This window comes from Aegilops tauschii, chromosome 4, assembly GCF_002575655.3.
Source record: "Aegilops tauschii subsp. strangulata cultivar AL8/78 chromosome 4, Aet v6.0, whole genome shotgun sequence".
NCBI lineage: Eukaryota > Viridiplantae > Streptophyta > Magnoliopsida > Poales > Poaceae > Aegilops > Aegilops tauschii.
In genome coordinates, this window is record NC_053038.3 from 463202914 (window position 1) to 463225855 (window position 22942).

Sequence of the window (22942 nt, forward strand, 5' to 3'; positions counted from 1 at the left end):
CAATCAGATATTCCCTCAGTTGCTTGATGTCGAATTTGTTGATGCATTTGAACAAACTATTTAAATGTGGCCGGATTCTAGTCGGGAAGTTCGATAGGATCACCCATATTCTCAAATTCAAGAGTTGCGGCAACATCCTCATCCTCATCCTCCATGATCATTTTGTGCATGATCACATAACAGGTCATCACCTCCCACAAGGTCTCCGGATCTCATTGTTTAGCAAGTCCACGAATAACCGCAAAATGTGTCTGCAAAACTTCAAATGCCCTCTCAACATCCTTTCTAGCTATTTCTTATCTTTGAGCAAAGTGAGAATTTTTCTGGCCAACTGGGTTAGAGATGGTGTTGACAAAGGTAGCCTACGGAAGATAGATACGGTCAACCAGATAGCAGCCCATGTTGTACTCATGCCCCTTGATAGTATAGTCACAAGGAGGAGCTTTTCCTTCGGTCAACCTAGCAAACAATGATGATCGCTGCAGCACATTGATGTCATTGTGAGACCCGTGCATGCCAAAGAAAGTGTGCCAAATTCAAAGATCATGTGATGCAACTGCTTGAAAAAATGATGGTGGGCTTCTTAATATGGCCCCGATATTGCCCTTGTAAAGCTTTCAGGCAGTTCTTCCATTTTTAATGCGTGCAGTCAAGAGATCTGAGCAAACCTGGCCACCTTCTTGCTTTCGAGATTGCCAAGAGTCTCTTGGTGTCTATCACGGTTCTCTCAGGTATTGATGTCCAAACACCACGACCATGCTCTCAAACATCCGTAGGTACTCGTCCCACGAATCAGCGGCCGTGCCATATACAAGCATCTGCAGTGCGGCCGTGCACTTCTGGTAACCAGAGAACCCAATCCTCCCCACGGTGTCCTTCTTCAAGATGAAGTAGTCATCAAACGACCGAACACCATGGTAGATACGATCGAAGACATTTTTGCGCATCCGAAAGCGCTGGCGAAAATTGTCAGCGAAGAAGGCATCAGGGGAAAAGTAGTCGTCATCGGCGTCAAAGGGCCGCATGCCCTGTTGTGTTATCACTCAATGGCCCTTGATCAATCCCTAGAAATTGAGAACATGCCTGTCCGCACTCTCCGTGTCTGCAAGCACCACCTGCATCATCGCCGTCTCATCCGTGTAGTCCTCCTCGGTGGACGAGTCGGACGACTCAAATACTGCTTGTATATGTACCCCACATCTGAATCCATTGCTTCAAAGAAAAATGGACAAATTTTTTTAGCACGAGCAATTCAGTGAACAGTTGCTAGTCGTGGTGAGTATCGTAGGAGCTGATGGTACCTGCGCGACGGTCAGGCGAGAGGTGTGGAACGACGGAGGAGGAGAAGTGGCGTGGAGCTCGGGGGTACCTAATACGTCTCCGTCGTATCTACTTTTCCTAATGCTTTTCCTCTTGTTTTTGACTCTAATTTGCATGATTTGAATGAAACTAACCCGAACTGACGCTGTTTTCAGCAGAACTACCATGGTGTTGTTTTTGTGCAGAAATAAAAGTTCTCGGATTAGAACGAAGCTTTGCGAGGATTTTTTATACAATAAAAGAGAATTACTGGAGCCAAGAACCACCGAAGGGGGCACCTAGGTGGGCACAACCCACCAGGGCGCCCCCTCCTGGCGCGCCCAGGTGGGTTGTCCCCACCTGGTGGCCCCTCAGACCTCAACCCTGATACTATAAAATCACATTTTCAGAGAAAAAAAATCAGGGAGAAAGAATTATCGCGTCTCACGAGACGGAGCCGCCGCCACCTCCTGTTCTTCATCGGGAGGCCAGATCGGAAGTCCGTTTGGGGCTTCGGAGAGGGGGTTCTTCGATCTTCGTCATCACCAACCCTTCTCCTTCGCCAATTCCATGATGCTCCCCACCGGGAGTGAGTAATTCCTTCGTAGGCTCGCTGATCGGTGAGGAGTTGGATGAGATTCATCATGTAATCGAGTTAGTTTTGTTAGGGCTTGATCCCTAGTATCCATTATGTTCTGAGATTGATGTTGCTATGACTTTGCCATGCTTAATGCTTGTCAATTTGGGCCCGACTGCCATGATTTCAGATCTGAACCGTTTATGTTATCACCATTATATCTATGTTCTAGATCCGATCTTGCAAGTTATAGTTACCTATTATGTGTTATGATCCGCAAACCCCGGAGTGACAGAAGTCGGGATACTTTCCGGTGATGACTGTAATTTGAGGAGTTCATGAATTCACTATGGGTTAATGCTTTGTTCTGGTTCTCTATTAAAAGGAGGCCTTAATATCCCATAGTTTCCAGTTGCACCCCACTGCCATGGGAGGGTAGGGCAAAAGATGTCATGCGAAAGTTCTTTCCATAAGCACGTATGACAATTTACGGAATACATGCCTACATTATATTTATGAACTGGAGCTAGTGCCGTATAGCCCTAGGTTATAACTGTTATATGATGAATATCATCCAACGAATTCACTGATCCAATGCCTACGAATTTCTCTTGTATTGTTTTTGCTAAGTTACTACTACTATCACTACTGTTACACTTGCTACAAAATCATTGCTATCACTGTTACTGTTACTATTGCTGTTGCTACTACTATCAAAACTATCACACTACTTTGCTACTGATCACTTTGCTGCAGATAATTAATCTCCAGGTGTGGTTGAATTGACAACTCAGCTGCTAATACTTGCAAATATTCTTTGGCTCCCCTTGTGTCGAATCAATAAATTTGGGTTGAATACTCTACCCCCGAAAACTGTTGCGATCCCTATACTTGTGGGTTATGAAGACCTTTTTCTGGCGCCGTTGCCAGGGAGCATAGCTATATTTGTTGAGTCACTTGGGATTATTATCAAATTATCACTATGAAGAATCTGAAGGATACTAAGACTAAGATTTTCCCTCCAAGACGAGGGGAGGTAAGGAACTGTCATCTAGCTCTGCACTTGATTCACCTTCTGTTATAAGTAGACTTGCAACACCACCATGTCGGTGCAACAAACCGTGGGTCTGTTGCCCAGACTGTGCACAGACATGGGAACAAGATCGAAGCACCAGCCCAAGTCAAAGTACAATAGGCCAAGAGATTTGAAGGACCAACGTGCAGATCAGAGGGACCAAGACCAAGCTAGAGAAGCAGGATATTATGAAGAGAAAGGCCTCCCTTGCCGGGCACGGCAAGGGGCGAGGCCACACTTAGAAGAGGACGACCAGGGCGTCCCGGCAGGGCCTGCCGGGGCTCACGGAGGCAAAAACCACCTCACCAACCACTCCACCACGACCCAGCATTTAGCAACACTTGCCCCAACCAAGAGCGGGTGTGACGCCCCGAGACCGACGCTCCAGACGGCTTCCATATTTTCGTTATCGTTGTGTGTATTTATTTTTGTGTTGTATTCATCATCGCATTGCATCAGCATGTTTTCATAAAACTTGTAGTTGCTCGTAGTTGCCGCGTTCCCCTTGCCTTCGTTGACCATTCCGAGACCAACCAGATTTTGTTTCCCTCTTGCCTGACCGTTTGACCCTCTGTACACTTTACTCAGACCCCTCGCGCGCGTCCGAAAGTTGTCCCGAACCCGACCCGCTCTGTCGTTACCAATGGATTCGGATCATCCCCAAACATCTATAAAACATCTCCGTTTTCTTATTTGGACTCCCTACCTATTTATTTCTCGGCCGTCCGATTATGATCGGAGGGGCTAGATAGCCCTTAACCTAATCCACGTGATGTATATATATATATATATCATCAAACCCTAGATCCTAGGGGCCTTGTCCCATCCTTCCATTCCCTCCGCCGCCACCAGACCAACTCCCTTCGCTCTCGGGATCCTCCCAGATCCGATCCAGCCAACCATGCGCAGCCACCTCCCTTCCTCGTTTTCAGATCCACCCAATCCCTCCATCGATCCAACCAGCAGCTCCCCTCGAGCTCCACCTACAGCCCATCCTTCCCTGCCTCGAGCCAGAAGCTCGTCCTCGACCCCGAGCCACTTGTCCCGCCGACGACCGAAGTCACCGACCAGGACGTCCCCTACCCTTCCTGTTTTTCTTCCCGTCTCCCTTTCTTCTCTGGTCTCTCTCTCACGCAGGCCTCTCTTTTTCCCTCGCAGCAAAGTCGGCCATGGACGACCCCAAGGATCCTGCCGTCGGTCTATCTGGACGGGAACCGGCCTCCTCAACCGGCGCCATGCCCATGCCTCCCGAGGAGCTCATGGTCGCCCCGTTCCTAGCTTCCCGGAGTTTGTCTCCGCGAGGCCTTCTTCAAGCCATGCCGCGCCAAGTCTCGCTTCCCTCCCTGCGTCTTCGCCGCCCCAGCCAAGTCCCGCGCCAAGCTGTTGTCTCCTACCTCGCCGTCCAGTCACCGCGTCGCCGTCCAGGACCTCGCTGGCCTCCCCTTCTTCTGCTGCGCGAGGAGGCGTCCCTCGGAAGCTCACCGCCGTCGCCACGGAGCTTCCCCGACCTCTCCTCCGCTCCGACCCAGGCCTTCGGCGGCCTTGCCGTCGTCGACGCCTAGGTGAGCAGCCGTTCCACCACGACCTTGCCTCTGCCTCCTCCTCTCCATGTCCTAACCGCCGGCCATGTTTTTCCCCCACAGGAGCTCGTCCGTTTCCCAAGGGCTCCACCGACCACGCCCTTCGACGGAGTCCACGTCGTCCGGCTCGTCCCACCTCCCGCAGGCGTCCCCGTCGCTTGCCGAAGCCCCAGCGTCGCCGTGTCGACCTCACCCCTGCCTTTTGCCTCGCCTCTGCTTCGAGCGACAGAACACCGCCCCCCTGCATTGACCCGTTCCAGTGCCAGCGTGGACAAGCGCCAAGGCCCAGCGCCCCGTCCAGCCTCCCTCTCCACCGACTGGGCCTCAGCCCATGGTGAGCCACCGCTGGGCCCCCTTCCACTATTGGCCCAAGTGCAGATTCGGCCCGTTCATGTTTTTTCCCTGTTGCTGCGAATTTAGCTAATTTCCAGAAAATTGCATGTTTATAGTTTGCACCCTCATGTTCATGCATATTATAACTCAACAACTGTGCATCGGATTAAAATGTTTTAAACATGTAAAATGCTTAAAATTTCATCTAGTTTAATAATATCCAACTTTCATCCATGTTTAAATTTTTTAAAATGTTGTTTGATTAAATTTGCATAAATAGCATGTTAAAATGAATTATTTCATAACTAATTAACCGTAGCTCCAAATTAAATGTTCTTTATATGTAAATGGGGTAGAAAAATGCATAGAATAACATGGTGACACTACTTTGCATGTTTAACAACTCTAAAATTGTGTATAGGGCAGAACAGTAGCAAATTCAAAATATGCATCTGGGGATTTTCCGGAATTGTTGTTTGTCATTCCGGCCTCATTTAAACTTGCCTAAATAGTTAGTTTACTTATGCTTCACATCTTGCCATGTTTAACAACATTTAATATTGTTGGGTACATAAATGAGAGGGAACTAAATAATTGATGTGGTGTTTCGTCAATATGCAACTCGTTGCATATTGAGCTCCACTTAATTTGTAGTGTTGTTTGTTGCACTTTGCCATGCCATGCTCATTAAATTGGACATGCATCATACTTGATTGTGCATCATGCCATGTTTATGTGATGGTTGTTTACCATGTTGTTTGCTTCTTTCCGGTGTTGCTTCTTCGGGTTAGTTCCGATAACGTCGCGTTTGTGAGGATTCGTTCGACTTCGTCCGTTTGTCTTCCTCATGGACTCGTTCTTCTTCCTTGCGGGATCTCAGGCAAGATGACCATACCCTCGAAATCACTTCTATCTTTGCTTGCTAGTTGTTCGCTCTATCGCTATGCTTGCGCTACCTAGCACTTGTTTATCATGCCTCCCATATTGCCATGTCAAGCCTCTAACCCTCCTTTCCTAGCAAACCGTTGTTTGGCTAAGTTACCGCTTTTGCTCAGCCCTTCTTATAGCGTTGTTAGTTGCAGGTGAAGATGAAGTTGGTTCCATGTTGGAACATGGATATTTTGGGATATCACAATATCTCTTATTTAATTAATGCATCTATATACTTGGTAAAGGGTGGAAGGCTCGGCCTTATGCCTGGTGTTTTGTTCCACTCTTGCGGCCTTAGTTTTCGGCATACCGGTGTTATGTTCCTTGATTTTGCGTTCCTTACGCGGTTGGGTGTTATGGGAACCCCTTGACAGTTCCCCTTGAATAAAACTCCTCCAGCAAGGCCCAACCTTGGTTTTACCATTTGCCTACCTAAGCCTTTTTCCCCTGAGTTCCGCGGACTCAAGGGTCATCTTTATTTTAAACCCCCGGGCCAGTGCTCCTCTGAGTGTTGGTCCAAACTAGAGCCTCTTGCAGCGCCGCCTCGGGGAAACTTGAGGGTTGGTTTTAGTTGTACGGACTACTCATCCAGTGTTCCCTGAGAACGAGATATGTGCATCTCCTATCGGGATTTGTCGGCACATTCGGGCGGCTTTGCTGGTCTTATTTTACCATTGTCGAAATGTCTTGTATCCGGGATTCCGAGTCTGATCGGGTCCTCCTGGGAGAAGGAGTATCCTTCGTTGACCATGAGAGCTTGCGATGGGCTAAGTTGGGACACCCCTGCAGGGTATAAACTTTTGAGAGCCGTGCCCGCGGTTATGTGGCAGACGGGAATTTGTTAATGTCCGGTTGTAGAGAACTTGACACTTGACTTAATTAAAATGCATCAACCGCGTGTGTAGCCGTGATGGTCTCTTTTCGGCGGAGTCCGGGAAGAGAACACGGTCTTGTGTTATGCTTGAACTTAAGTAGCTTCAGGATCACTTCTTGATCACTTATAGCTTCTCGACCGTTGCGTTGCTTCTCTTCTCGCTCTCATTTGCGTATGTTAGCCACCATATATGCTTAGTGCTTGCTGCAGCTCCACCGCATTACCCCTTTCCTACCCATCAGCTTAAATAGTCTTGATCTCGCGGGTGTGAGATTGCTGAGTCCTCGTGACTCACAGATTCTACCAAAACAGTTGCAGGTGCCGATGATACCAGTGCAGGTGACGCCACCGAGCTCAAGTGGGAGTTCGACAAGGACCTTGGTCGGTTTTATGTTTCGTTTCCTGATGATCAGTAGTGGAGCCCAGTTGGGACGATCGGGGATCTAGCAGTTGGGTTTATCTTCTTTTCATTTGGTTTTGACCGTAGTCGGTCTATGTGTGTACTTGGATGATATATGATTTATTTATGCATTGTGTGAAGTGGCGATTGTAAGCCAACTCTTTATCCCATTCTTGTTCATTACATGGGATTGTGTGAAGATGACCCTTCTTGCGACAAAACCACCATGCGGTTATGCCTCCAAGTCGTGCCTCGACACGTGGGAGATATAGCCGCATCGTGGGTGTTACAAGTTGGTAATCAGAGGCATCCCCGACTTAGGATCCCCCTGCTTGATCGAATCGCTGGCGTTGTTGAGTCTAGAACAAAAATGTTTCGAGTCTTAGGATTATATATATCGGAGAGTAGGATTGTTTTTACTCCCCAGTCCCTTCGTCGCTCTGGTGAGGCCTCCTGACGTAGATGTTTTGTCTTTCCGCTCCTCAAGGGTATATATAGGCGAAAGAAGTACGTCGGTGGAGCTACGAGGGGCCCACGAGGGTGGGGGGTGCGCCTACCCCCTGGGCGCGCCCTCCTACCTCGTAGCCGCCTCGTTGCGTCTCTGACTTCCACTCCAAGTCTCCTGGACTGTGTTTGTTCCAAGAAAGATCCTCGCGAAGGTTTCGTTCCATTTGGATTCCGTTTGATATTCTTTTTCTACGAAACACTGAAATAGGCAAAAAAACAGCAACTGGCACTGGGCCTCCGGTTAATAGGTTAGTCCCAAAAGTAATATAAAAGATCATATTAAAGCCCATTAAACATCCAAAACAGATAATATAATAGCATGGAACAATAAAAAAATTATAGATACGTTGGAGACGTATCAGCATCCCCAAGCTTAATTCCTGCTCGTCCTCGAGTAGGTAAATGATAAAAACAGATTTTTTGATGTGGAATGCTACCTAACATAATTTTCAATGTAATTTTCTTTATTGTGGCATGAATGTTCAGATCTGAAAGATTCAAGACAAAAGTTTAATATTGACATAAAAATAATAATACTTCAAGCATACTAACCAAGCAATTATGTCCTATCAAAATAACATAGCCAAAGAAAGCTCATCCCTACAAAATCATATAGTTTGGCCATGCTCCATCTTCGTCACACAAAATGCTCTAATCATGCACAACCCCGATGACAAGCCAAGCAATTGTTTCATACTTTAGTATTCTCAAACTTTTTCAACGTCCACGTAATACATGAGCGCGAGCCATGGACATAGCACTATAGGTGGAATAGAATGGTGGTTGTGGAGAAGACAAAAGAAGAGGAAGATGGTCTCACATCAACTAGGCGTATTAATGGGCTATGGAGATGCCCATCAATAGATACCAATGCGAGTGAGTAGGGATTGCCATGCAACGGGTGCACTAGAGCTATAAATGTATGAAAGCTCAACAAAAGAAACTAAGTGGGTGTGCATCCAACTTGCTTGCTCACGAAGACCTAGGGCATTTGAGGAAGCCCATTGTTGGAATATACAAGCCAAGTTCTATAATGAAAATTCCCACTAGTATATGAAAGTGACAAAATAAGAGACTCTCTATCATGAAGATCATGGTGCTACTTTGAAGCACAAGTGTGGAAAAAAGGATAGTAACATTGCCCCTTCTCTCTTTTTCTCTCATTTTTTTGGGCCTTCTTTTTTTTATTTGGCCTTTCTCTTTTTTTGGGCCTTCTTTTTTTATTTGGCCTCACTACTGCACGATGGTCCAAATGCGACACTATGATCAGAGACCCTTCGACGAAACTGTGTGCGATGCCATAATCGCAAACGGTGGTGTAAAAAACCCGTCAAAAAAGGTGCAAAACGTTTGCGATGACAGATGCATCAAACACGGTTCAAAATTTAGTTGCGTGTGCGATGTAGGGCATACGGTTCAGCTCAATTAACTGTATGGGATGAGGAGGCACAAAAGAAACGGGCAGCCAGATGAAGGCATGTGCGATATATAGCATACGGTTCACTGGGATGAACTGTGTGTGATTAGGCAACACAATGGAAACGGTTCAATTGAACAAGATGTGTGTGATACGCGGCAAACAGGTGTGTAATCTGAAATGTGTGCGAAGACCAATAATAACACAGACGATTGCTGCTAATAAGCCGTGTGAATTGCTCTGCCTATAGTATAATAACATGTATATATATATAACTGAAAGAACTCTCCAATTACATAAGTGACTATACAGATCATTCGCACACGCCTCAATAAACAATTGCATGCATTAAAAAGTAGGAGAAACTTCTTGTGACACTCCCGCCACTGCTATGTGGCTCGATCCCTCGTTTGGGTCAGGAAGAAGACAGTTCCTCATGTCAACGATCCTCTTGTACATCTCGTAGCTTGTGTACGCGTCCATGGCCGCGTACTTGACATGTTGTTCATCCAGTCTCTTATGCCACACACTGTGCCTGGTGTTCTTGTCCTTATTGCTCTCTTGCTTCATCTTCGCGTAGTAGGGGTCGATGATGGCCGAGGCGAGGTCAACCAGGGAGTTCAGTTTGCTTTTGTCGGTGCCCCAGACCTTGTAGCGGTGCTGGATGTTGACAAGATTCGGGCATTTCAAGCTCGAAACCTTGAGCGCTTTTAGATTGTTGGTGGTGTCCACCGTAGCGAAACTGTAGTTGGAGCTCTTGATAAACCTGGAGAAACGCTCGCAAGGCATTATGGCAAGGTGGAAGTGGTAGACGAGGACGTCATGCCGCACGCACAACTGTGTGATGGCAACCTTCTGATCGTGCCCGACACGACCGATGGTGTGCTCGAGGTCGAAGCCGACCACTCGGTACTTTTCCTTGGCAAGGAACTGCTCCATAGTTTGGATGGAGCTCTCCACCGAGACCGGATCGTTCGTGTACACCACCGAGAGGGCCTTCCCCCTCACATGGGTGTCCACTACGTGATGCGTGGTGAACTGCCCGCCGTTGTCGCCGTCGGCCGCTCGGAGCGCCATTGGAGCCACGGGGAGCGCCATTGGAACTGCTGGATGTCCTCTCTGTATGTGTCCTCGTGGGTGTTCTTATTATGTCCTGTGAGACGAGAGATGAAGGTAAATGGCCACAGGAATAAAAGGGGGCCAGGCGGCGTGGATTCCCGGCGCGTCCGCATGGCAGTTTTTGCAGTGGGTAACTGCATCGTCGCGCCGCGCCCGGCGCAACCGCTTGCACATGAACGTGCGTGATCATGCCCCAGCATCAAAACACTGGCAGCGCGCGTGGAGGGACGAGGGCAGAGCACCCGGAGGGACGCGAGAGCAGATCGCGCGTGGCGGGACGCGAGCAGAGCGCGCCGCGGCCGCCTGAACCGCAAGCAAGCACACACATGGAGCAGTTGAACACGCAGGAAATGGTCGCCTACAAGCCGGCCAACAATTGCATCGCTGCATAGAGAGCGGCCGTGTGGTACGACCTCCGTCTAGTCTATAGTCTCCTTTATATTCCGTGCCATACTTTGCCCTCAAATTTAACCAACAAAATGTTAATGCATGTTTTAAAAATTATATAATTGGAAACTATGTTCAAATACAAATCCAACTACATAATCTTTGGCGACATGCATTCATATTTTATTAGTTAAATCATACTTATAAACCAGGACGGTGGTATAGTAGGTAATTAAATCGCAAACATTTTTTATTAACCGTATGTGTACGCGGCCTTTCGTCCTCCTCTCGCATGTCTTGTCACCCCGCTGCCGCAGACGGCTTACAACACAAGCTTGCGCAGCGCGCGGGGGCGTTCTTTTTGCCAAACGGTGGCGTTAATGAATCGTCGGTGAGCCCGTTCCCGTGCAACCTCGCAGGTTCCCGCGCAAGCTTCCCGCCCGACTCGGTGAAATCCCCCAAAATCCCAATGCTTACTGGCCTGCTATAAAAACCCTCACGGCCGGTGAGTCCTGCATCGCATTTTCCCCTCCATCCCTGTAGCTCATCTCGTCTGCTTCTCCCACATTCACCAATGGCACCAGTCCGTTGTCGTCGCTCAGCCACTCCGCCGTCATCAGAGGACAGCTCCAGCTGGGAGGCTACACCGCGGCGGCGGCATAGTCCCCGGTGTAGTGTAGTGCGCGTGGCGTCCCTGTTGGGTGTGTGCGGAACACCCACCACACGCTCCGCCGCTGGTGCCCGTCGGCAGCTGTTGCCGGCCACCGTTGCCGCCACACCACCGTCGAAAGCTAGGGCCATTGCCTGCTCCGCCACCGCGGCCCAAAGACAGGAGATGGCCGTCGTGGCCGCCACCCCACTGCCGGCCACTATGGCCATCAACCGCTCTGCCACCGCGGCCCGAAGGCGGGAGGTGGTGGTCGTGGCCGCCACCCCGTCCTCGGCCGCCGTGGCCGCCAGCCCATCGTCGACCACCGGGGTCATCACCCGCTCTGCCACCGCCGCCCGAAGGCGGGAGGCGGAGGTGGATGCCCGCACGTGCGACAGCGACCTTGCGCGCTACACCGAGTTCCCACGGGACAAGGAGGAGCGCCTCGTCGAGCACAAAAAGAGCCTTACCGCCGCATTTGTAGCGGCACACACCGCCTTAGAGGCGAGGAATTAGGAGATCTACAAGGAGAACCACCGCTTCGAGAGGGGTCGTCTGGAGCGGCAGAGGGCGTTCGAGGCGAGCGTCGCTGAAGCTGCATTAGCGGCAGGCACCGCATTACCGTTGCCCAGCTCGTCGGTAGGCTCCTCCTCCTCCACCTCTTACTGAGCGCGCTTGGCAGAGGAGAGGCAGCCGGAAGTAGTACAAAGCCCCTCCACAGTAGTAGTAGTATTTAGGGGCTATTTTGTTCAGTTCATCTGACTATACACTACTAGGGCAAACCCTAGTAGTAGCGGGGTTTTTGAGTCTATCAGCAGCGCGGGAAGTCGCGCTACTACTATGGCGCTACAGCTAACTGTTAGTAGTAGCGCGGTATGTACCCGCGCTACTAATATTGACTATAACAGCAACGCTTTTCCAGAACGCGCTACTCTTACTTAGCTATAGCGCTTTCCTAGCCCCGCGCCACTGCTATATCTTTCATCATTTCCCCCCACTTCCTACCCCATTTCAGTTTTAATAAACTGCAATTTCCAGATACTAGGTACTACTAGATATTTGCAATTTCCAGATATCAATTTCATAAAGCACTATAGGTATTGGGTAGTACTAGATAACAATTTCATATATAGTCAACATGCATCCTCAAACAGTACTAGGTGATATCGACGACGATCATCATATGTAGTTCTAGATGATATTGACGATGATCATCGTATGTAGTTCTAGATGATATGGATGACGATCATCATATGTAGTTCTAGATGATATAGCCACGCACACATATGTAGTTCTAGATGATATCGACGACGATCATCATCCTGAAGCCTGGGCGGTGGGTGTTCCTGATAGTAATTAGGATGGCCCGTCCAACACGAAGATTCTTGCCAACGAGGAATCTCTTCCACCCAACCGATTTTAAGTGTGTGCGACCGTCTATGTCCATGCGGTAAGTACAGGTGGTGACGGAGCCCCTTGCGGTAAGGCGTAGTCCAGCTGAGCCTTCTTCATCAGGCCCAATACCACAACTCACAGATAGGTTCTTTGCCAATTTCTGAATAAGAAAAACATATCAATTAATAAATAGCCTCGCACATAATCTTGCAAATATATTTCTATTAAGTATAGATTTCTACACTATCAAAAGACATAGTACTACGCATTTGTACTAATTAAGCATGATATCTACTAATAAGTATATATGGATTAACTACACTATTAATAGTTCCTTGGATTCTACACTAATAAGTATGTGATCAGACTCTACACTAAAGCATATCATCGACTAGATTCCACACAACATATCATTGGACTCTACGCTAAGCATATCATCGGATTCACTAAGCATATCATCAGATAATTTGCATTTGTAAGTATAACAATAAAGCATATATATATCATCAAATTACTACAGTCAGTATAACATACCATTTCATGCCGATCGACCATGGTACTTGTCAGGCGGGTCATGAATGGCACCCCGACAAAGTCATCACGTGGCGGAATTATGTCCCATAGGTTGCACACCTCCTCCTCGCTCAGCCTCATTCTTTGAGCTACGATGGCTTCATGAAGTGGGTTCTCATCATCTTCATCGAGTGGGTCCTCATTATCTTCATCATCTTCGTCATCTTCATCATCTTCCACCAGGTTGATATAAATGACAGCCAGTTTGGGTCTTTCTGCTCTGAAGGAGAAGCCGATCAACTCACCACCAGTAAGACGCATGCGGGCGAGGAAACGGGCCCATCCATCTCCTCCAATCTGCGATATATTGCGTCCTTTCTCGACCTCCATAGTGTACAACCCCCCAGGAGCCTCAAACGTCATAGAGTCTCCTGTCAGCTTGTTGGATTTTGACCTCACATTGCATGGGACGATCTGTGTAAAAAAAGAAAAATGACACAATGCAGTAATGCCAACACTAAAAATAAAATAGTTGTTACATTTCATCTAATTTCTTACCGCCGCATGACGAAAAGTCGGCTGGAAGTAGATGCCGAACAGCTTGCCAGTTGCAAGGCTACTGGCGCACCTTGACTTGCACAGTCGACATGGTGGTGGTGGTGGTGGTGGCGCCATTTCCCTAAAGCAATATGAGCAAAGGATTAACGATCCACTTCACAGGAAATAAAAACAGTAGCATGTGATATTTTTGGTTCTTCTTCAGTTATATTTTCATAGTGGAACCCGATCCCAAAAAGTAAACAACAAGCTCTCAATTAACTTACTAACACCTTCTATAATAGAACCAACAGCTAGCAGGCAAATGCCAAATCAGCCAACAAGACTCACAGCCAACAAGTTCTCAATTAGCTTACTAACACCTTCTAGAATATCTCTAGATGAAGAGATTCTTCCGCGAGAAGCAATTTGATGGACAATTATAATCCTAAGATCTAGTAACATACAAGATGACAAGGTATCACCTACGAAAACATTTCAGTGGCACCTATTGCCGAAAAAACTATTTGGCCCCTACCAAAGGTATAATCCTAAGATCTGTAATAAGCTATCTACCAAATCAAGGTACCACCTACCAAGACACATTTCATCTAATTTGACCCCTATTGCCTAAGATAACTGATTAAAAAAAACAAGTGGCAAATTTAATTGGGATTAACTTAGCACTTGCAAACTAAATACTTGTATCAAAACCAATATCTAGCAGATCACGGTACCACCTACCAAAGCATTTCAACTAAATTGGCACCTACATTTTGCAAAAAATAACTTCTTACAGAAAAACAAAAGCATCTAGTTATCCATATGAAATTCGTAAGCCCTCGCTGCATCTAGGTAGGGCAGCTCTCGGGGGGTGCTGTCGAGGAGGGGGGATGGGATGGTGACCTCGGTCGGGGGTGCTGACGAGGGGAAGGCCGGTGACTTTCCTACGAGAGGGGGCGACGACAGCGGCCGGCGAGGGGATCGAGGGCGGTTGGCCAAAGGTGCCCGGCAAGAGCTCGCGGGCAGCGACAGAGTGGGCGGCGAGAGGGTGGAGGAGCAGCGGAGGGGCGGCGAGCGGGGGGAGGAGCATTACCTGCGGCGCCGGTGGCGGAGGAGAAACCCTAACCGCAGCTGCCGGCGTCGGGCGGAGGGGGACGATTGAGAGATGAGCGTGCGGTGGGCCGGGACGCGTGTTTTGTTTTGCTTTAGAAGTAGCGTGGGTACAGGGAGCGCGCTACTACTAAGCCCAATATCAGTAGCGCTTTGTCCTAAAAAATCGCTACTACTAAGTCTAAGCATGTAAAAACATCAAAAATATACATTGGTCATCAGTGATCTTTTTGCGTAGAATCTAAATAGTCAACATGAATCCTCACCGTACCTGTATAGGCACAGGTGAAGATTCATATTGCAGCCACAAATCCTACACATATAGTTCAATGAAGACCAAGTGCTCGAGATAGTTTGAGAAGTAACATATTTAAGGTGGTAAACACCTTGTCCGCTTAGCAGTATGGGACTAAACTTAATTAGTTGCAAGGGGGGTGATACTTAGCAGCAGCGAGTTTTGAAGAAAAACGCTGCTACTAAGTACTTTAGCAGTAGCGCGTCCAGGAGAAGGGTGCTACTACTATATCTAGCCTGGAGGCAACGCCGTGGTGATTATAGTAGTAGCGCTTGTTTCACCTAGAGCGCTACTGCTATTTGGCTATTAGTAGCGCAGTTTCCTGAAGCTCGCTACTGCTAATTAGCAGTAGCGTTTGTTTTTAAACCACGCTGCTGCTAAGATTCTGTGTATAAGGTTTTCCCTAGTAGTGATAGATGTGGTGGAACTGTACAACGTACTTAAAATTAGCTAGTATATATAGTTGAACTAGCTATTTCAGTACGTGGTTGGCAACAATTCGGGAAAAGTTTGGTCGGTTCAGCTGTTGAGTTGAACTGTTTGTATAAATTAAGAATGACTGCTTAATCTATGAATGAAATCTATGCTTAATTACTGAATTTTAGTTGCAAAAATTAGATACTGCTAGTGATTTTTAGCTTCATATTTTTGACAAATCGCAGTGTTACAAGGATTGACAAATCTTACCAAATTGTTTGTACGTGGTTCCACACGGGTCATCCAAAACAACCGTTTGCGTTGAAGGGATGCACAAATCCTGCGCTGCTCTCACTTTGCATATGGGTGTTCTATCTAAAACGTTTGCGATCAAGAGCTGCAGAAATCCTGCTCGGCACATTTTCTCTTGGCTTCCTGGGGAAGCTGTCGGTTTGCATACGGGTGTTCTAACTAAAACATTTGCGATGAGTGTTTTATATTTAAAAAGCGAATTAACTGCGGCTTGGGCGCCATTAATGGAGAGGATGCGAGCAAGGTGGGCGGCCATGGAAGTCAAAGGGCTCGCTTCCCAGTGAGCCTGCGCAGCGTACAACTCGCACGCTTCCCGGTGAGCCTGCGCACTCAAGGACGGCTTGCACGCCTCTGGATCAGCCTACACACCGGACGACGCTCGCACGCCTCCCATTCAGTCATGGTCAAGCAGCTGTCCGCACGACACCTCCGACGGCCATTAAAACCAAGACACGTGGCGTCACGTGAATGGTTAACAGAATTTTGGATTTACTAGAATTTAAAAACTAGGTATCTCAATGTTTTGCCGGCAATCAACGGTGCCCCGGTGTTTGAAATTCATTCCCATTTCTTGCATGGGACCTAAGTATGCACCCAAGGACGCAGATTTGATTTTTCAACCAATTTATATGCACTGGAGTATGTGCATGTAGTTCAAATTTGAATTATGCACATAAAATGCATTGAAAACTCAGTTAATGCATAAAAATGTCCAAACGAACCCCAAAAAAATCACAACACTCCTGTTGTTCTATGTTGACATGAGAAAAAAATTTGAAAGCAATAAGAGGCATTGGATATCATTTCGTCCACAAAGGTGGGACGTTCCCTATCGAAAACCATCATTCTTGTTGTGAGAAGCTCCGGTTTGTGAGAAGCGTATACCCAAACCTGCCCCAAATGGGACAAAATTTGTACCACGACATGTTGATGCCACTCCATAATAGCATGCCAAGTTTCATGAATAGTATGCCTATGGATTACGCGAGAAGGTGCGTCGGCTACAGTCCACAGCCAGCGTCTCAAGCACACTAGCTCGCTCCCCAAATATCATTTCACTGTTCAATCGTCGCCGGTGAAAGATGGGCACGTGGACCCGTGTCGTGAGGGCAACTTCGGTCGCCCACTCCGGCGGGAGCGCGGCCGCAGCCGCCATGCGCGTGCTAACAAGGTGCATGAGCGCGGCCGCAATTTGCGACCGGGTGGCAAAGGCAGCCCAAACGGCTGCTGTTGCTTCTCAGGTGGCGGCAGCAACATCTGCCTCGGGGATAGCAACCGGCGAGAGCGGCACATCAGCTGTCTGTTCCGCAGCGGCGGCCTTAGCCCTGATGGAGGCCGCCCACGACCATGTCGAGGCCGCCCACGCCCAGCTCCTGGCGGTCACCACACAAATTGAACGAAGCTTCTCCGACAACGGCCGGCAACCCATGGCCGAAGAGCTGACAATCGCCGAGAGCATTCGAGCAGCCATCCGTTCCTCTGCCGCATACCTTGCGACGATGGAGCCCGTCCAAGCCCAAATCACGTCCGCCCATGCCCAGCTCGTGGCATCCTTTTCCAAAGAGATGGCGGACACGGATGGCGAGATGCTTGCCCGAGTATGGTGCGATGGATGCCATGGATCCCCTTCCCCAGGAGACCGTCGGGCACGAGCTGGACATGGAGGCGGCGGCGGAGATCGACAAGCACCAGCCTTAGTAGTACTCTTTGTTTTGTTTAATTAAGAGCGCCGGTCTTTAATTTGTTAGAGTAATGTTTTGGTCAGCTAGCTCTGTTTAATTGCTGAACTTGCTCGATTAAGAAGTGTGGGTGTGCTGTAGTCTCCTTTGTGTATCCAAATTATGTAATGACGTGGATGACCACTGTACCATGGAAATTCGAACGAAAACTTTTGACGTTCAAACTCATCACACACGGGTTAAGCTATCTGAATCGTTTGTGATGTCCACATTTCGTACACAGTTCTGAATAAGGGACCGTGTCTGATGACACTTTGCGCGCCAGTTTTTTGGCTGAAGCGATTCCAAATTTTCGGCTTTCGCGGAAATATCTACCTCCCCGCCCCCTCCCCCTTACCAGAAGCCACATTTCCCCTCTTTCCGCCTTCCTTTCCGAGTTGAAACCTTCACTCCTTGCTTGCAGCGCCGCCGCCTCCTCGCCGGCGACCCTCCTTCACGCTGCTCGGCCTCCTCTATCCAGGCAGGTAATCCACACCCGACCCCCATCCTCCTCCTCCTTCCACATCCCACATGCCCCGACCGCCGGCGCGAGCGCGACACCTTCCACCCAAATCACCGACCCCTCCACCAAATAAGCACCGACCTAAGCCATGGTGCACGCAATATAGCCAGGACCTCAAGGAGCATTTGGCAGTGGAGAAGCAAATCGCGGCCGCATGCGCGAATGAGGTCACGATGGCTGCCATTCGTTTCGACCCCCACATCTTGGAGGAGCACCTTGCCAATTGCTAGCTACGCCGGTTAAGCATGCTTGGTTTACCCGTTGCGTGTGCTGCTCCTGCCTTTCCTTCACAAAATCTAGTGAATTCTGCTATCTAATTTCACCATGCAATCTGTTGCTCTAGTGTATATGTTCTATATGTCGTGCAGTGTGGTGCTCACTTATTAACTGTTTTGTTAATTAGTTGTCATCTTCAGTTAACTGTTTGGTTCAATTCTGCAAATGTGATGTTCAATTCTTCAGGCTGCAATTTTGTGTTGTCTTCCATGTGAGAAATAAATCAAATTTATCTTTACAAAATTGTGGGTGCATTCTATTATTGTATACCATGTGAGGAATAAATTGAATTTGGCTGTAGTAAATACATGAGAAACAAATACAATTGCTACAATTGGCTGTAGTTAACTGTTTGGTTAACTCTCTGATCTTCTATTAGGAGTATGTTATATTGTGCAATGTGGTGCTTAGTTAATGTTTGGTTCATTTCTTGTGGTGTTTAGTTAACTGCTTGGTTCAATGTTATATTGTGCAATCTGGTGCTCAGTTAATGTGTGGTTCATTTGTTGTGGTGTTTAGTTAACTGCTTGGTTCAATTCTGCAATGCGATGTCCAATTGTCGTGGGTAGAATTTTGTATTGTTGTGCATGTGAGGAATAAACTGAATTTGGCTGCAGTTAATACATGAGAAACATATACAAGTGCTATATTTCCTAGTTCTTAATCATGCTTGGTTTGGGTAAATGGGTTTTCTATGTGGCTTCAATTAATCTGATGAATCTGCAATGTGCTTATTTTTCATCAACATATTTTACTAATAGCATGCGAACCCTTACTTAACCTGATGACTAACTACCTTATATGTGTTGCAGGGAAACAATGGGAAGCACTGAGGTTTACAATCGAGGTTAGCACGTGCATGGTCCGTTGTCTAATAGCACATTATTGTGCAATTGCAGGAACCATTCTAATATTTTAGTTTTTAACAATTTGGTCTTGCACATGTAGGTCCTGCTGTGAGAGGTTTTGACCCACTGTTCGACCCTTTTTGCATATGAGGAAATGAGTTGCCCATGAATATCAATCAAATCAACAAACTCAGAAAGATTGTTAGGTAAAGAAATTAGCGACAAAAAACAACAGGATCTTTGTCTGCACAATGAAGAAGACATCAGTTCACTACAAGATGGTACTAACTATTATACCTTGCCTTTTTTTTATTCCTTTACCCCATTTCCAATATAGAGAAGATATTTATGCACATCCTTGTTTTCAGGCATTTCCAAAGCATTTCACTGATGATTACCTCTCAAACCACCTCTATGGTCAGGGGGCGAGGAAGGTTTTCATACAACACCCACGGTTCAATATTGAAGTGTTTCTTAAGAGGACGAAGGACGGATGGTCAATCATCCACAGGCACTGGCCTAAAGTTGCAAAGACCTTCAACATGAATGAAGGCTCAATATTTGCCTTCCGGTTCAGCAGTTTTCCAGATGAGATGCATATGTCTGTATACCGTCTATGATGCTAATTTCGAAAGGTTCTACATGTTGCATGTGGAACTTGCTGCTGGTGCAGTTGTGTAATGGGGTAGCTGAGCGCTGAAGCTATATCATGTTGTACTCTGATGTATTTCAATTATGAAATTCTGCTTCCTTAATATGGAAATGAAATATATTGTGTGCTTAATATGAATGTCAATTAGATTCATATATGGATTATTAATAGTAGGGAAATTAGCCTACTAATGGCGAATTAGCCTGCTAATTGGGTTTTGATATTGCAAACGGTTGTTGATATAATACCGTGGGCGATGACCTCAGGCAACGCACACAGTTTCTAGGAATAAACCGTGTTGGATCAATGAACAATCACACACGACTTTCTCTTGAAAACTGTTTGCGTTAGGCCACCTTGCGCAAAGGTTTACCACATAAAAACTGTGTGTCATGGACAGCCTTTGCCACACAGTTTCTACTACGGACCGTGTGTGATACATTCAATAACGCAAACGATTTAACGGGAAAAATTGTGTGTGATGTACCTATGAACGGAAACGTTTTCCTTGGAGCGACTGTGTGGGATGTGCATACGAACGTAAATGTTTAGCAGGGACTAACTATGTGGGATGTACTTGCGAGCGGAAACAACTTCGCCGTATATTTATATTTTTAGCTCTACTGTACGTATTTCCGTATTTGAGTGCTCGCCGATCGCACACGACCTCATTTTGCCAAACGTGTGTGCCAGGAGGGCATATCCCCGACGGTTTTTGGGTCGTGTGGGAAGGGCCCCCTATTGCCCACACTCACTTGGTGACGGTTCCAAATGTCGTCGCGCAAAGGGGTAAAAAACCGTTTGTTTAGGACCGACGCGCACCAGTGCCTTTCTCTTTTTTTCCTCACACGGGACAATGCTCTAATAATGATGATCATCACACTTCTATTTATTTACAACTCAAGGATTACAACTCGATACTAGAACAAAATATGACTCTATATGAGTGCCTCCGGCGGTGTACCGGGATGGGCAATGAATCCAGAGTGACATGTATGAAAAATTATGCATGGTGGCCTTGCCACAAATACGATGTCAACTACATGACCATGCAAGGAAATATGACAATGATGAAGCGTGACATAATAAATGGAATGGTGGAAAGTTACATGGCAATATATCTCAGAATGGCTATGGAAATGCCATAATAGGTAGGTATGGTGGCTATTTTGAGGAATATATAAGGAGGCTTATGTGTGATAGAGCGTATCATATCACAGGGTTTGGATGCACTGGCGAAGTTTGGACAAACTCTCGAGGTGAGAAAGGGCAATGCACGGTATAAGAGGCTAGCAATGATGGAAGGGTGACAGTGCGTATAATCCATGGACTCAACATTAGTCATAAAGAACTCACATACTTGTTGCAAAAATCTACAAGTCATCAAAACCAGGCACTACGCGCATGCTCCTAGGGGGATAGATTGGTAGGAAAAGACCATCGCTCGTCCCCGACCGCCTCTCATAAGGAGGACAATCAAAGAAACACCTCATGCTTCAAATTTGTTACACAACGGTTACCATACGTGCATGCTACGGGACTTGCAAACCTCAACACAAGTATTTCTCAAATTCACAATTACTCAACTAGCACGACTCCAATATCACCATCTTCATATCTCAAAACAATCATCAAGTATCAAACTTCTCATAGTATTCAATGCATTCTATATGGAAGTTTTTATTGTACCCATCTTGGATGCCTATCATATTAGTACTAATTTTATAGCCAAAGAAAACTACCATGCTGTACTAAAAGATTCTCAAAATAATATAAGTGAATCATGAGAGATCAACAATTTCTGTAAAATAAAACCATCACCGTGCTCTAAAAAGATATAAGTGAAGCACCAGAGCAAAATTATCTAGCTCAAAAGATATAAGGGAAGCACATAGAGTATTCTAATAAATTCCGATTCATGTGTATCTCTCCCAAAAGGTGTGTACAGCAAGGATGATTGTGGTAAACTAAAAAGCAAAGACTCAAATCATACAAGACGCTCCAAGCAAAACACGTATCTGAAGGAAATATGCCCTAGAGGCAATAATAAAGTTATTATTTATTTCCTTATATCATGATAAATGTTTATTATTCATGCTAGAATTGTATTAACCGGAAACATAATACATGTGTGAATACATAGACAAACAGAGTGTCACTAGTATGCCTCTACTTGACTAGCTCGTTAATCAAAGATGGTTGTGTTTCCTAGCCATAGACATGAGTTGTCATTTGATTAACGGGATCACATCATTAGGAGAATGATGTGATTGACTTGACCCATTCCGTTAGCCTAGCACTCGATCGTTTAGTATGTTGCTATTGCTTTCTTCATGACTTATACATGTTCCTATGAGTATGAGATTATGCAACTCCCGTTTACCGGAGGAACACTCTGTGTGCTACCAAACGTCACAACGTAACTGGGTGATTATAAAGGTGCTCTACAGGTGTCTCCAAAGGTACTTGTTGGGTTGGCATATTTCGAGATTAGGATTTGTCACTCCGATTGTCGGAGAGGTATCTCTAGGCCCACTCAGTAATACCCATCACTATAAGCCTTGCAAGCATTGTGACTAATGAGTTAGTTGCGGGATGATGTATTACGGAACGAGTAAAGAGACTTGCCGGTAACGAGATTGAACTAGGTATCGAGATACCGACGATCGAATCTCGGGCAAGTAACATACCGATGACAAAGGGAACAACGTATGTTGTTATGCGGTCTGACCGATAAAGATCTTCGTAGAATATGTGGGAGCCAATATGAGCATCCAGGTTCCGCTATTGGTTATTGACCGGAGAGGTGTCTCGGTCATGTCTACATAGTTCTCAAACCCGTAGGGTCCGCACGCTTAACATTACGATGACGGTTATATTATGAGTTTATGTGTTTTGATGTACCGAAGGTTGTTCAGAGTCCCGGATGTGATCACGGACATGACGAGGAGTCTCGAAATGGTCGAGACATAAAGATTGATATATTGGAAGCCTATGTTTGGACATCGGAAGTGTTCCGGGTGAAATCGGGATTTTTTCGGAGTACCGGGAGGTTACCGGAACCCCCCGGTAACTTAATGGGCCTTATTGGGCCTAGGTGGAAGAGAGGAGAGGAGGCCAGGCCAGGGCCGCGCGCCCCTCCCCCCCAGTCCGAATAGGACAAGGAGAGGGGGGCGGCGCCCCCCCTTCCTTCCTC

At 46.8% G+C, this 22942-nt stretch overlaps 1 protein-coding gene across 1 annotated transcript; it reads right to left on the minus strand.

The window, feature by feature from the left end:
* Positions 1 to 716: 716 nt before the first annotated feature.
* LOC141021961 (uncharacterized) lies at positions 717 to 1025 on the minus strand. Its single transcript, XM_073497824.1, has one exon. It carries the CDS (start codon positions 1023 to 1025, stop codon positions 717 to 719), a length of 309 nt encoding a protein of 102 aa, XP_073353925.1.
* Positions 1026 to 22942: the final 21917 nt, after the last annotated feature.